The sequence below is a fragment of the Podarcis liolepis genome (genome assembly GCF_965112155.1).
Source record: "Podarcis liolepis genome assembly, chromosome: 16".
Classification (NCBI taxonomy): Eukaryota; Metazoa; Chordata; class Lepidosauria; order Squamata; family Lacertidae; genus Podarcis; species Podarcis liolepis.
The window spans coordinates 24,003,320-24,019,485 of record NC_139567.1 but is presented as its reverse complement, the minus strand read 5'-3'; the positions used below and the strand labels follow the sequence as shown (position 1 = coordinate 24,019,485).

General features: G+C 46.6%; 1 protein-coding gene across 1 annotated transcript in view; it reads left to right on the top strand.

Moving 5' to 3' along the window:
- Positions 1–16,166, top strand: part of LOC310695940 (uncharacterized protein) — a 146,495-nt gene that overhangs the window by 72,917 nt on the left and 57,412 nt on the right. Inside the window, exons 36-47 of the mRNA XM_083480876.1 lie at positions 751–968; positions 1,616–1,834; positions 2,616–2,725; positions 4,869–5,022; positions 5,744–5,843; positions 6,145–6,311; positions 8,993–9,226; positions 11,800–11,897; positions 12,483–12,660; positions 13,531–13,758; positions 14,763–14,849; positions 15,649–15,822. Coding sequence (XP_083337002.1) covers positions 751–968; positions 1,616–1,834; positions 2,616–2,725; positions 4,869–5,022; positions 5,744–5,843; positions 6,145–6,311; positions 8,993–9,226; positions 11,800–11,897; positions 12,483–12,660; positions 13,531–13,758; positions 14,763–14,849; positions 15,649–15,822 — 1,967 coding nt within the window. The remainder of the gene's footprint in view (positions 1–750; positions 969–1,615; positions 1,835–2,615; positions 2,726–4,868; positions 5,023–5,743; positions 5,844–6,144; positions 6,312–8,992; positions 9,227–11,799; positions 11,898–12,482; positions 12,661–13,530; positions 13,759–14,762; positions 14,850–15,648; positions 15,823–16,166) is intronic.

Below are 16,166 nucleotides of genomic sequence, written 5' to 3'. Positions count from 1 at the left end.
AACCATGTTTATAGCTCAGTGGTTCCCAAAATTTGACAAACCACCACCCCTTTGGTTCCAGAAACTCATCATCCCGAGTGCCCCTGACCCTATAAAAAGCATTATTCAGAATAGCAGTTTGTACAAACACCAAGTATGCTAATAATACAAAAAAATTAAAAACAGTAAACGTTTAATTGCACATTTATTTAAAAAACCCCAATGAGTTTAATTAATTCTAAAATGATAGCCATTTACACCTCCAGGGCCCGCCTGCTGCCCCTATGCCTCTTAGCACCCCCTAGGTGATCTCAATTCTCCACCTCTCCCTTTCTCCCTCTTCCCCCCCCCAACTCTTTTACTCTCTCAGCCCTCTTTATATACATTCTCTTGATCTGCTCTCTTCCAGTTCCAAGTTCTCAATCATTCTTTCGCCCTAGGCCAGGAAAGAGCTCTCCATTCTCTCTGTGTGAGGCTACTGCTGCCGCCGCCGCCACCTCCTCCTACCCATCCAAGGCTGGCTCTACCATTAGACAAAGTGAGCTGGCTACTCTAGGCAGCAGACTGACTAAGTTTAGACATTCCTTTTTCTGGTCCCCACTGCTGATCTGTCATGGATGTTTCGCAAAAGCCAGCCATCACTTGTTGCTGCAGTCAGAGGGCAGATTGATTGTTTCCTGTGGCCTGGTTCCTTGCTTTTTTGAACTCTGGCAATGATCTCATCCTTCTTCATTATTAATAAAATGGCTTTTTTCTTGCCCATTCTGGTAGGTTTTATTGTGTCACAGGGTCTATCACACCGACACCCACGGATGGGATCTCAGGTGCTCCCTGTCCCATGGGCCACTTCTGCCCCTTGGGCAGTGAGAGCCCCACACCTTGCCCTCCAGGCTCCTACATGGCTGAAACACATGCACAAGGATGGTGCCACACCTGCCCAGAGGGGAAGTATTGTCTCCCTGGCCACTTGCCACAGCTGTGCCCCAAAGGTGAGTCTTTGGCTTCCTCGATTCACAAAGCTGTCCTTGTGTCCCAGAGTTTGTAATCTATTTGTGCTTCCATTTTGCAAGTGCATGTGTCTAGTCCCCATGGGCATTAGATAATGGTTTCCCCATATTTCCCTTCCTGGGTTTGCTGTGTCCTGAATTCTGGTTTGATGAGCATTTACTGTTCCCAACCCTAATACTGCAGAAAGCCATCTAATTAGATTTTAATTTGATCCTGACTTGTTTTTAGGAGGTAATTTAATTATTGCTTGATTTTATACCAATGTTATATATTTGATGTTAGCTTCCCTGAGCCTGGTTTTGGCCGGGGAGGGCAGGATACAAATAAAAGTATTATTATTATTATTATTATTATTATTATTATTATTATTATTATTATTATTTTCTAAAATTAACTGGGGAACTAGAGTTTTGGGCCAGGGTCTGCAACTTCAGAGTTCGTCCAGTTCATCTGCATCTCCCTACTTTAATCTCCCTACTTTTTTAATCTCCCTACTTTACTGGCTCACGTGTCATCTATGGTGAAATACTTAAATAAAAGTAATCTTGATGTGATTCTCCCCCCCCCCAACAGTTTGCTGTTTGTCCCAACAGCTTCCAGTTTACATGAATGTCTCCTTCCCTTCCAGGCTTTTTCTGCCCTGAAGGAACAGGCTTAAACTGGCAGCCGTGCCCCCCAGGGACCTACAGCCCTATCCAAGGGATAGGTAGTCATACTGACTGCAGAGCATGCGATGGAGGAAAGTTCTGCATGTACCACAATGCAACTGATGTTACAGGACACTGCTGGGAAGGGTATTACTGCACCCAGGGTTCAGACCGGCCCAATCCTGAGGTTCAGCTCAATGGTATTGGCTCTTTCATTTGAATCAATGTGATCAGTGTAGAACTGGCATGGTTACAGGTGCTGCATAATATCCATTCCACATTTGCAAGAAATAAATATGTTAATGTGGTAGCACCTACACTTTGGAACTCCCTGCATATTGACACCAGGCAGGCACTTTCACTGTCAGTGTGGTGTACTGGTTAAGAGCAGTAGACTCGTAATCTGGTGAACCGGGTTCGCGTCTCCGCTCCTCCACATGCAGCTGCTGGGTGACCTTGGGCTAGTCACACTTCTCTGAAGTCTCTCAGCCTCACTCACCTCACAGAGTGTTTGTTGTGGGGGAGGAAGGGAAAGGAGAATGTTAGCCGCTTTGAGACTCCTTAGGGTAGTGATAAAGCGGGATGTCAAATCCAAACTCTTCTTCTACTACTACTCTTTTCAGCACCTGCTGGAAACATTTTTGTTTAGATGAGTCTACCCAGATGTTTAGAATGATGTTGTTTTTAGTCTAATGTTGTTAATCTTTATTTGTTTTTACTAATAATATTGTTATTTTATTCTTTTATTCTTTTTGTAAACTGCTGTTTTTTAAAAAATAATCAAGCAGTATATAAAATTTTATGGAATAAAATTATTATTATTTGTATTTTTCCAAGCTCTAGTACAGTGGATTAAAGGGTTGGATTGTTGTGTTAGTTTAAAATAGCCTCATCTTTACCATTCACTTCTTCTTTTTCTTTACTCGTATGTTATTGGTACTATTCTTACCACCTAATTTATTTCCCCTTTGTTGATCACAGATCACAGTGCTGGCCCATGTCCTTCCGGTCACTACTGTCCAAGGGGCACAGCTGTTCCCAAGCAGTGCCCTGTGGGAACATTTGCCGCTAGCACCAAGCTAATATCTGAGGTAAAAGCAAAAATACAGTTATAGCTGTCCTTTGTAGGAATTGGATATCTTTCGTATATACTGGCTATAAATTCACTGATCCTTAACAAACCCCATACAATTAATAGTGGTTAAATGGAGGTTGTGCTCTGAATTATAACCACAAAAGCATTGTTATTCCATTTTAAGAGTCGGCACATGCTTGTGTGTGTGTGCAGGTGTGTGCATGAGTTTGTGTGTGCATGTGTGTGTACACACACACACACACACACACACATTTTTATTGTACTTAGTAGTTAAACAAATTCACTTCGCAGGCATAAGAGAGGAGACCTTTTTCATGGTGGCCCCAGAACATAGAAATCTCTCCCTTCAGATGCATCCTCAAAGCCACTTCGGATTATTAAGTGGGCCTTAAAACCCATCTTTCCCTGATTATTGTGTCCTAAGAACTAATGCAGAAGAGATAATCCTCTTAGCAGTGTTGCAATTCGTACCTAAGGGGCAGGGCATTTCTTTTTTTAAGTTTTAACTAATCTATCTTTTTAAAACAGTTGTTAACACTTCTACCATTGTCAGTTTATGACACTGGTAAGATCCTTTTGGTGGGCTATGCCCACAAAAGCAGCCTATAAGTAATTTTTATAAAAACATACAGTGTTTTAATCAAGATTCATAATGCAGCGAATGCTTGAAAGCAAATTCCTGCTGTAACCGTAGCCTGTTCGCTTCCACCTAAGAATCCACGTAAAAGGGCATACATCAGAGGTCATCAACATTGTACCCATGGGTGTTAATGTACCCACAAATACCTCCCATATTGCCCATGAAAGGCCTTGAAATATTCCCACAATGCAAAAATGAATGCTCCCTGTTCTTGTTCAGTTCCAGTTTGCACTGGATTGTAGCATTGAACATGTCCCATCAAACATGCACACATTTCATTGAATACCCTGATGTGATACCCACCCTCCTTTAGTCAGTGTGGTGTAGTGGTTAAGAGCGGTAGACTCGTAATCTGGTGAACCGGGTTCACGTCTCCGCTCCTCCACATGCAGCTGCTGGGTGACCTTGGGCTAGTCACACTTCTTTGAATTCTATCAGCCCCACTCACCTCACAGAGTGTTTGTTGTGGGGGAGGAAGGGAAAGGAGAATGTTAGCCGCTTTGAGACTCCTTAGGGTAGTGATAAAGCGGGATATCAAATCCAAACTCTTCTTCTTCTTTAGATTCTGAACAAAAGAAAGGAGCAAAGAGTCTCTCTGAGCAAGCACAGCAGTGCCAGGTGTAGGTGCCTTTTTTCATTGATGAGAAAAATGCCCATCACACCTTTTGTGGCCCTGTCTGTCCCCCTTTCTACTATTTCAGAAGTGACAACCATTTTGTGTTAAGCCATACTATGGCAGCCATTTTATGTAAGGCCATACCCCTAGGACCGCTGGTTTGTGAGTCTCACCCACATTCTCAAAATTCCAGGTGTGCCCTCAGACCATAGCTGTCAACTTACAGATTTGAAAATAAGGGACCAGCAGCCTTGAAAATAAGGGACCAGCAGCCAAAATAAGGGACCTGCAGCCTCACCTGTTCCAGGCACTCCAGTCTTCCTGTCCTCCTGCAGTCTGGTCAAACTCATGCTGGTAGCTTCGTGAACACTGTCCAACCAACTTTGTAACCAGAGGTTCAACTGAATAGAATCCGAATCACATGCACCACAAGGCCTATGCAGCCTCAACTTAAGATGGCTCCCCAGCCTGGTTTTGCACTGCAAAGTTTGCAGCAGCACGTGCATCAAAATGGCATCCAGCATTCAACCCCCCCCCTTCAGCTTGCATTAACTAGCCACACATAAGGCATGCAAGCTCCACCCCCCCAGTCGTTCTTAGACTTCTTATTGGGTGAGCAACACAGCCAAGCAACACAGTTGGAGCCTCCCTCCTCCGTGGCCGACAGGGAGGGAGGGAGAGGAGCTCCTTCCTTTGAAATTTAAGGGACATCATTTAAGGGACATCCATCAATAAGGGACAGCAGCAGGACATGGCACTGGAATAAGGGACTGTCCCTTCAAATAAGGGACACTTGACAGCTATGCCTCAGACCCAAAAAAGGTAGGTGAGCTATGACTCTTGCATCTGAAAAGTATCTCTGGCCACATTAATTTCTTGCAGACCGAGTGCTCTGCCTGCCTGCCAGGCCACTACTGCAACACTCCTGGTCTGACAACACCGACAGGATTGTGTGAAGAAGGATACTACTGCATTGTGGGCTCCACAGTCCCCAACATACCAGCCATGGATGAGACTGGAGGCCCATGTCCCAGAGGTATTTCCACCACCCTTCCCCAATTCATGAAATTGATCAAACTGCCTGCCGCACTCCACAGAAAAGGTCTTTGTCTTTAACATCTCCCAGTAAAGTTAGGAGAGAATCCCTGCTTGAAACCCTGGAGAACTTCTGCCAGTCAGTTTTTAAAATACTGAGATGGATGGACCAGCAGCTTGATTCAGTGTGAAGGAGCTCTCTATCTTCATAGAATCTTAGTACTGTGGAGTTGGAAGGTACCTCCAACCCTCTGCGTTGCAGGAATTGCAGCTAGGGGGTGGTATTTAGGAAGAGAATTCCCAGCATGCTCCTTGGTTCTCTCAGCCACCAAAGCCAGAGGTCTTCCCAAGCTTCAGGGATTTTTCCATCCTTTTTAAACAATTAATTGAACAAACTGATGACATACAAGGCTATCATTGACTACTAGCCACAATGGCTTTACTCTACCTCCACTGGTGGAGGCATTCTGCCTATAAATACATCTGCAGGTGAGCAAAGTGCTATTTTCCTGCTTATAGTTTCCCACAGACATCAGGTTGGCCACTGTGAGAACAGGATGCTGGACAAGATTGGCCACTGGTCTGATCCCAAAGGCCTTTTCTTATGTTCTTATGTGAGCTGTTTTTAGAGTTGCTGTTGATTTTAGGTTGCCTTGCTGTGCTTTCCCCCCCTCTGGCCTCAAAGGGGCATTCCTGATTTCACACTTTTGCTTCTTTTCCAGGCTATTTTTGCCCTCAGGGCACAGCCAATCCTTTGCCTTGCCCGGAAGGGTCGTATAATCCTTTACAGAGGCAAGCCACCTGTCTCCCCTGCCCTAGCGGGTAAGAAAGAGAACAATAATTAATCATCTGCAAAAACAGAAACAGTTTTAGCAACAGCAGGGGCCAAGGGTGGGGCTAAGGGCAGCAACTGGCTGCAGCTCCAGTAGGGCAATTTAGTGAGAGGGATGTTAAAGCCCTCTGCCATCACTGAAGCCCATTAAAAGCAGCTGGTTTTTCAATGTGTGGGGATCTTATCAGGCACCATCTCATCCAGCTGATCCCTTGGTGTACTAAGACTGAAGTGTTGGCTGCAGAAATTGAACTTCTCTTCCCATCCACCCCTTTTCTTTTCTGGATGCAGGTACTTCTGTCCAAAGAATTCCTCCTTTTTGGATGGGAACAAATGTCCAGTTGGCCACTACTGTCCTATAGGCACTGTCTCAGAAACCCAGTTCCCATGTCCCCAAGGGACTTACAATGCAAACACAGGAAGCAGCGATCCATCTGTCTGCATAGCATGTGATCCAGGTAGGTATCTCAGCTCAGAACATCCTGTTCGGTGGGCCAGGAACCCATTCAATGAACTCCTATGAGAAGGGGACGACAGAGGACAAGATGGTTGGACAGTGTTACAGAAGCGACCAACATGAATTTGACGAAACTCTGGGAGGCAGTGGAAGACAGGAGTGCCTGGTGTGCTCTGGTCCATGGGGTCACGAAAAGTCGGACACCACTAATCGACTAAATAATGACCCCCCTTCTAGGAATAGGACTTATTTAACTCACCTCTGAGTAAATGTGCATAGGATTGTTTTGTTAGCTCTTCAAATATCCACTTCCTTTTACTGCAGTAGACATAACCCCTAGCATAGGAGCCAATATCTGAGGGGGGCAGGCCCCTCCAAAGTTGATGGACATTGCCATTCAAATGGAGGTGTGTGTGTGTGTGCCACATCATGTGATCGATTGTGCAGGGCAGGGCTTACTTGCCCCCCACCCACAATATTTTATTCTAGTTGACACCCCTGTTCCCTAGTTAAATATTAATTAAGCCTATGAAATATGGCTGTTTCCATTAGGTGAGAATGTTACTGGCACTGGATCAGAATTGGTGTTTATGTCGCTGTAGGTATATTCAAGGTTCTTTTTAAAATCCACAGAAAGGCCCTACCCTTTTCCAAATTTCTTCAGAAAAAATATGACCCCTGATCAAAATGTTAAACCACAGAATGTTCTATATGCACTGATTCTGTTGTTAAAGAAAATGAAGGGTCTCCTAGCTTAGACAATGGAAATTTTATGAGCTGCTCATACAAGCCCTTCTTTGCTTTTCAAACAAATAATTAAAGAGAGTATGTCTATTGCCCTTTTGAACCATATCTGTTGAAGAGCATGTATGCCAATTTGTGTGAATGGGTTTGCCATTTAAACATACAATCATCGTGGGGGCTTTTCTTTGTGTAAGCATCCAACTTTCCTTAGGATTAAATTACTCGTGTTTTATTCTGCCAACAACAGCGGATTACAAAGAACCCTTTGGAATGCTGCATAGCTTGGGGATTCTAATTGTGAAAACATTAAGAGGGAAGTATTCAATGTAATTAAAGTAACAATCATGTTCTCACCTGAGAGTAAGTTTGATTGAACTCAGTGGGATTCACTTTTTATTAACATGCAAAGTAGTAGGCATAGCTTCTGAATGCTAGTTGCTGGTGATATTCAGCAGGAGAGTCCTACTGCACTCATGCCCTGCTGGTGGGTTTCCCAAAGGCACCCAGTTAGCCACTGTGAGAAAGAGGATGCTTGGCTAGATGGGCCTTTGATTTGATCCAGCAGTGAACTCTTATTTATGTTCTTCTGATGGTGCTGTTATCTACAAAAAGGAATTTACGATAAAGTGCTGCTTCTTTTTGGTTCTCAATTGTGGGTTGGTTTATGTCCAGGGATTGTGTACATGATTTTTGGTGAATCGTGATGAAAGGTTTTGCACCAGTGGCACATTCTTGCTCAAGAGAATGCAGAAGCAGGTTGATGACAAGTTTGCTGCAGAATAGACAGCAGAATCTGTTGGGCAGCGAGTTTCTACTTGCACAACAATTGCACTGGATCCCTCTGTTGTGTAACGTAAAAACTGCAAGCACAAGAGCCATTGTGTTACTGGACTAAAAATGTTGGTATGGCCCTCTGTAACTTTGTGCTTTCGTGCTACAATCTTATACCGAATATTTGACTGAATATTTAAATTTAATTTGAGACAGAGAATTTGGTTATTGTCAGGGGTTCAGGGACAGAGGCGCAGCAGAGACAGGAGATGGAGAGCGAATGGGAAGAATCTGAGGACAGCGGGGAGGAGGATGACAGTGGTCCGAGGGATTCCATGAGCTTCTCCAGCGAATCAGAGGATTCCCAGAAGGGGGCGCCAGTGGTCAGGACAAGGGGGGTCCCAGGGGGGACGCATCAGGGACAAGGGGCCAGCGGGGACTCCCAAAGCGGCAGCTGGAGATCAGGACCAGCTTCCCCACCAGAGCGTGGCGAGGGGGGGGGAAGGTTCCAGTGTGTCAGGGGCAGCGTCTCCGTCAGCAGGGAGAGGAAATGAGTCAGGGCTGACCACGCCTCCATCGGAGAAGAGGGGAATGGAGGGGAGGTCAGAACCAGCTATCCTCCCGGAAGAGGAGGAGAGCAGTGACGGGAGTAGTGTAACGATCAGAAGGAAGGTTGAGAGCTGCGCGTGCGCGCCAAGTTCAAATGTACAGGCGCGCAGGAAAGCAGAGAGCCCGGATTGGGAGCCAGGTCCTAAAGCCCGCCGGGGGGAGGGGGAACAATCCGGGGAATCAGCGTCAGAGGAGTCCAGGAGGGGCGAAGCCCCAGCGGGCAGGAGGACCCAGCGGAAGAGGGAACGAAGAAGGAGGTGGGAGCAAGGCAAGGGTCTTAAACTGGTGCAGGGGAGGGACTGACTCAGACGGGACTTCAACGGTCTAGCGTAACAGACGTAGGGCTGCGCGCCGCGGCTGTGAAACGGAAAATGAACTTCAATAAATACTTCTGTATATAAAGAGAAGCTGGCGTTGGTCCTTTGTGAGCTAGGACCTGAGGCAGCCCTGACAGTTATGTTTTCCACTGAAGTTGTGATGTTGGTGCTCTTTTCTGTTATGTATTCCTCATATCTATAGATCTATATTAATAACAGTGGGTTGCAATCTTTGTTCCAGGCCATTACTGTGCCCTGACGGGTCAGTCTCGTGTCACAGGTCCTTGCTTGGTGGGGTACTTCTGCACCACTGGGGCTACCACCCCAACACCTACAAATGGTCTGGCTGGAAATGTATGCCCAAAGGGGCATTATTGCCCTGAAGGATCTGCCTTGCCCCAACCCTGTCCTCATGGTTTCTACAGTAACTCTACAGGAAACACCAAGACTGAAGACTGTCTTCTGTGTCGTGCAGGTACAATGAGGAGTTTAGGGAATTAGAATCCTAATGGTTCCTGTGAGAACTTCCACCATTGCATTGAGATCCAAAGGATTTTCAGAGCCCCAGTGAGGAGATGGAGCTCTACACAGATATGAGCTTAGGACCTTTTCCATCCTAGAGCCCTTATGAGATCTGTTTATTTAAACAGCTTTTCTTCTCTATCTTCAACCACCAAATATCTGGGTAAAGAGTCTTACCCCTACTGGCTGGGCTGATGGGAGTTGGAGTCTGCAAGGGAAGGGAAGAGGGGTATTTCTAACAAAGCCCACCCCCCTCCATTGGTTCTCCTAAGCTTGTGCACCTGTCTCAGTTCAGTCTCACTTATTCCCTCTGACTTACCAATATTCTAGAAACACTGGAGGTATAGGTTAGGGTTGCCATACACCCGGAATTTCCTGGACATAGCCGTTAGTTAACAGTGTCTAGGCGGCAATTGCTGAGATCTCCAAGAAAATCTGTATGTATGGCAACCCATGCTGGAAATTTATTTTAGCAAATTTATTTTAAAATAGCTTTAAAACATTCCCCCCCCCCCAGATATATTTTTTTTGGGGGGGGGGAGGTCAACTTTTTCAAATATGTTAATCCTAGTAGGCATGGTACAAAGCCAGATATGTAACTTATCTTGTAGAACATAAATGTAAATGCCTTTGTTAAATATAATTATCAAGTTCACAGTCTTGTTACTTTGAAACAGTACCATATCTTTAAATGTGTACATACACTGTTAGCTTGTTACTGTCACTTTAAACACCAACAGCTTATATTCAACCATTTTATGCTAAGACAGCTTGAAGGAAGCAGGTTTCCAGCTTTAACCCTTTCAATTTCTCCACCTCACTTATGCCTCGGCAACACAATAACTACAACCGCTGGAAGGCTCTGTCCCCCCCCCCCCCAATCTTTACTGACCTATTAAAACATAGGTTTGCCTTTATTGCCCTGGAAATCTTCCCTCTGGTACTCCTACCAGTCACTGTAGACCAGCATTCAAAGTTGCTTCTCTCTTCTCCCCTCAGTGCTGCAGACAAGTTCTTTCCCTTGTCTCCTCAGCCCAAGCCCAGTTATCCAGCAACCCCAGCAAGTATTTGGCCACCAAGCCATTCCATCTGCAACTCAGGTCTCCCTTCTCTTTACCCAGGCCTCTTCCTCTACTGCCTTCTCACTCTGCTATCATCATCTTCTTCTGGCTGCCTCCATGAACCCCAACAACTCCGACACCTCCAACGAACTAACTTCTGCTGCCTAGCACCTGCCCTTATATACACTTCTTCTCAGCGGCGTAGCGTGGGGGGTGCCAGGGGTGCCAGCCGCACCGGGTGCAACATTTGGGGGGGCGCGTTTGGCCGGCCCTCCTTGAGGAAGCAGGAACCCCACTGTCCAGGCGGAGAGACCTCCTCCCGCCGCCAGCCTTCGGAAGGCTGCTCCGAAGCCTGGCGGTGGGGCAGAGAGCAGTGGCGTAGCGTGGGGGGTGCAGGGGGTGCACGCCGCCTGCCATGCCGCCCTGGCTGCTTCAACCGCGTCCGACAGCCGGCTCGAGGCTCCTTCCGGCCGGGTCTCCCGACGGGGCGCTGCGGGCGGAGGCTCCGGCACCAAGCGCCACGCCGCCCAGGCTCGGGTCGCTGTCTGGACGCGCGCAGCCCGCCAAACGCACCATCGGCGGCGCTCTAGTGCCTGCGCGCCAAGACCGCCCACCCGCCCCGACGGGGCCCCCCTCACCTGGCCGGAGGCCGGCCGACGCACTGGCCCCAGAGCCGCCCCCTCCCCGCGCCAGAAAGAAGCCGCGTCGGGACTAGCCGGGCCGGGGAGGGAGACTGAGAAGGTCTGTGACGCGACGCCGAAAGATGCGCGTCTTGGCGCAAAGGGGCCCGCGGCACCCAGACGCGGAAGGGACCCTCTCCCCCTGACCCGCCACTGAACTGCAATTTCCAGCTCCCTTGGCAAATCCCAGTCCCCAATCCCCAAGATGCTTTATTTGAGGCAGGGGTCCTTTAATTGCAAAAACAACACCACGGAGGGCAGTAGTCACCACGACGTTTGCCCCAGAGTAGAGCCGTCAGTATTAATGACCATGGTTAGGGGTTAGGGGGCGCAAATTACTTGCCTTGCCCCGGGTTTGGGGGCGCAAATTACTTGCCTTGCCCCGGGTGCTGATAACCCACGCTACGCCGCTGCTTCTTCTGAACCTTCTAGTCCAGCCCCAACGAATCAAACTGCTTAACTGAAGATTCTAAATCTGCAGCCACCAATCAAAATATGCATACCTCCTTTGCTTTTGCATACTGAGAATTCCAACTGGCAGTTAGAAGGCCCCAAATGACAGTTAAACTTTAACCTGACAGGAAATTTTTTCCATCAAGTACATTACAATGTACATAACAGCACAAAAGTCAGAACACAGTTCACAGAAACATAATTCAAAGAAACAGGATTTCTTCAGTCCCCCCACAACATCTGGAGGGCCACAGGTTCTCCCCTTCCCACCGATGATGATATCCATGGTCCACATATCCTGGAAGCTGCTTTATATTTCTGATCCATTTCAGGATATTTCTGTGATGGGACAGGGCTTGCCTCCCCTTCTGGTCTCTGTCATGCTGGTTTCTACTGCAGTGGAGGAGCTGTTTCTCCAAGACCTCAGCTGGTAAGCTATGTTGATGCTGATAATGATAATATTGTAGTTGTCAGGAGTAGAAGGAACTTTAAATTAGGAAGCACTGGTGGAAGATTTTTATGGTTAATGTCAGCTGGTGATGTTTCAACCTTCCTTTCTGTTATATTTGCAAATAAAAATTCTCAAAAGAGAGACTAAGGGAAGAGTGGAGAACTTAGAATTTACACTTATCCCTTCATCCCCCCCTCCATCTTTCTCTCCATGAAGTTTACTTCAGGAGGTATCAGGTGATCTCATTCCTAGCAGAAGCCATTTTCTATACGCTTCTTTATCATTTGTCTTATGAGAGCACACTCCAAATGACTTGAATTTGACACTTTTTGAATTCAAGCCACATCTGCAAAGGAAGATACTTTCTTTGCAGTTACAGCTTGGGAAATACCTGATGTCTTACCATGTGCCTGGTGTCATATTACATGAAGTGATGGACAGGTTGGTAGCCCCACCCAGCTGTCAAAGTGTCATGAGGAAGGTTGGTCATGTTTGCATCCAGCCCTCTAACAAACAGGTTCCCCACTTCTGTTCTGCAGTGATGCCATGCACTTATATTTCCAGGTAACAAGCGGAGGAGGGCAATGCCCACCTGGTCATTACTGTGTCTCAGGGAGTGGAAGACCACAGCTATGCCCAGCAGGAAGCTACAGCCCCTTCTGGGGAATGGCCCAATGTCTGGAATGCCCAGAAGGTGTTTACTGTGATGTTGGTTCAGCTAATTACACCAACTGCCCAGTCGGTGAGTTTAGCACTACAAGTATCTTTCCAGTTTCTTCTTTTTCTTTGAACTGCATCAGACCAATGCTCTGAAGGCCTTCTAGATGCCTGCATCTAGATCTAGATCACTACTGTTGACCTGTTACTCAGAATGTTACATCATCCTGACCTGTGAAGCTTCACCACATGGCCTACTCTGATCTATTGCTATGCAGGAAGTATTTGCTGGTGGTCAGGTCTGATTTCCTTATGATTCCTTCTCAGTCAGAATGTAAGAACATAAGAAGAGCCCTGTTCGATCAGGCCTGTAGCCCATGTAGTCCAAATTCCTGTTCTCACAGTGGCCAACCAGATGCCAGAGTGATCTGGCAAATGGGACCCAAGCACAAGAGCTCTCTCCCCTCCTTGTGGCCTCCAGCATTACTGATACTGACTACAGAATTTTTCCAATTCTTTTTGAAAGCCATCCAAGCTGATGGGCATCACTGCCTCCTGTAGGGGCCAATTCTATGGTTTAACTGTGCTCTGCATGAAGAAGTCCTTTCTTTTGTCTGTCCCGAACATTCCACCATTCAGTTTCCTTGGAGGTCCATGTGTTCTAGCATTATGAGCAGGGATGGGGAAACTGAACTACAACTCCAGCATTGGTTGTGCTGGCGGTAAGAGGGAGACTTCTGCATTGGTATGTAAATGGGTCCCTGCTTATGGTATTACTGATGCCCATATGTAACCTTCACAACATCCGTGTGTGTGTGTGTGTGTGTGTGTGTGTGTGTGTGTGTGTTCTTGTGAATTTGATTCCTGGATCGATGCAAATTGCCTTCAGCATTTGGAAAAGTGTCCTTTAACAGTCTGGTATTTACAATTTTGGCAATCTCCTTCTCTTCTCCAGGGTACTACTGCCCACGTGGTACAAAGTTTGCCACTCAGTTCCCTTGTCCAAGGGGGACCTACAGTGAGATTCTTAACATCAAGACTGTCTTGGATTGCCAACTATGCCCTCCTGGAAAGTTTTGTTCCAAGCCGGGCTTGGTAAGCCCAGATGGCATGTGCATGCCTGGATGGTACTGCCCTCCTGGGTCAACTTCAGGCAAGCCGGTATCCCTAGGAAACAACACTGGTATTGGAGAATACATTTGATTGCATAATGGTGCAGTTGGGGTGGGGGTGGGAGAAAATGATATTTTGTCCTGGCACAGTAGCACAGAATATTTATTTATTTATTATTTAGGAATATTTATAGCCTGCCTGCTTAGCAAAGTTCTCAAGGTGGTCTACAATATATTTAATAAACAGACAGTGCTGTAGTAGTCACCACAGCAGGGCAAAGGTGTATATAGGTCCTCCCCACTTGCCTTGTTCTCCAGTGTCTCAACAAATGCCATTCTGCAGCTGAATATCATGGCTGTTGAGGCAGCTACATGTTAGGCCCACAGAGGGCAGGATGTCCTCACTGGGTGGTGGTGGCTGCTGATGTCTCTCGCAGCCTAGGCCCTGGTAGCAGATGCAGGAGGTGCCATGGAGAGCAAAGATGTTCCATACCTTCCTCTTGAACATTAGCCCCATCTAGGCCAGGACTTTCTTACTGGGCAGCAGCTGATTATGTTTCCGTGGTGCTAGGCTGAGCCAAAAGAGAGACAGAGACATTTTTGTGGTGGCACATTTTTGCACAGAAAAGGTTAACATGTAAACATCAGTGCAGCCCTACATGTTACTGGCAGTAGAATTCCGCTTCCTGGGAAACTCCATTTTTATTGTTGTTTAAAGTTTATATAGATTGTGAAGATAATATATGCTGGTGGGTTGGAGGGGCAAAATGCCTGCTTAAATCTCAGAAGCTGGCTTATTATCAGATTTCCAGTGGGTTGGATGGGGTCCTTTTGTGTCTCTTGACACACACACACTCCAAACTGGCCAAGACAGATGATAACGCAAAATAGACAGTGCAAAATGGCAAAAATAACAGTCCACACAGGATAAATTATGTGGTTTGAAATCAGTTTTTATACAGATGCATAAATTTTGGGTCTCCTAGATGCTGAATTTTAATTTTTGAAGCACAAACTATTGCCCATAGTCAGGATGTATACTTTTCAGACGCTGTCTTTTCCATTCCATGAGCAGGATCCACTCTCCAAGCTTTAATTCAAATATGTACTGCTGGAGCATTCTGTCCGGAGGGATCTCCTGTTCCCATCCCTTGCACTCCAGGTAAATATACTTCTTACTAACCTTTCAGAGCATACTTTCAAACTTTGGTTAATTAGAAGCTTCCTGGTTTGGCTGCTCACACCACAAAGGGTGGCTTGAAGGGGCTGTGTGTGCAGACAAAGGGCTCAATTATATCATTGTTTATTATGAAAAGATATAATTATGCAAACCAGTTGAAATTTGCAGAAAATAGACCACACAGAAATTGACCGTGCAGCTTGCTTGTTTCTCTCTCTCTCTCTGTTCAGGGAGCCTCTCACCTCACTCCTGGTCTTTCCTCTACTCAACTATATCTCATCCAAGCCCTGTAACTCAACATTTCTCCCAGAGCCTTACTTGCAAACAAAGTACAGTGGTACCTTGGGTTAAATAGTTAATTCGTTCCGGAGGTCCACTCTTAACCTGAAACTGTTCTTAACCTGAAGCACCACTTTCACCAATGGGGCCTCCTGCTGCCGCCGCGCTGCCAGAGCACGATTTCTGTTCTCATCCTGAAGCAAAGTTCTTAACCCGAGGTACTATTTCTGGGTTAGCGGAGTCTGTAACCTGAAGCATATGTAACCTGAAGCCTATGTAACCCGAGGTACCACTGTATATTTACAACCCCAAGGCAGCAAATCTAGATCTACTGGGGCTTTGCCCTGTTCTAGGCATGCCTTTGAACAGATCGTCCTGTTGCTTCTCTAGCCTTAGCTTAGAGGTTCATTCCAATAGTGCTGGAATACATAGCTAGTTAATGTGAGACCCATGCAGGCACAAATGCTGAATCTGAATGTGCTCTTCTTCCCTCCTTCTTTAGGTTTTTACTGTGCCTCTTCAGAATTGGCTGTGCCTTCAGGCCCTTGTGATGCCGGCTTCTACTGCACTGGGGGCTCCACCATCCCTAACCCAACAGACGGGGCAGTGGGAGATATTTGTCCTGGAGGCCATGTCTGCCCACAGGGAAGCTCTTCTCCCATTCCGTGCCTCGCAGGTAGGTCCCAAAGTAGCTGCTCAGCAAAGCACTGATGCCATAATCAATTTTGGAGATCAGGGGCATTGGCAGGGGCAGGGGCAGGGGCAAACCCCAGGTCTACTCCACCTGGCTGAGGATCTCCTTCCCTCCTCTTTGTTTGTTTTTTTAAAAATCTTTGCTTACAGGGCAGCTGGGTACACTGCAAAGCCCAATGCCAATGTGACTCCAGCTACCTACCTTGTTAATTTGTGGAGGATACAATCCCCATATAGTATGTTGGGTCCAGAAAATTGGGTTTGCATCCCGTAGCTCAGTCAGCCCTGATAGCAAGTGTGTGTTTGTTTCCCTCTGAAAGTCAGCCT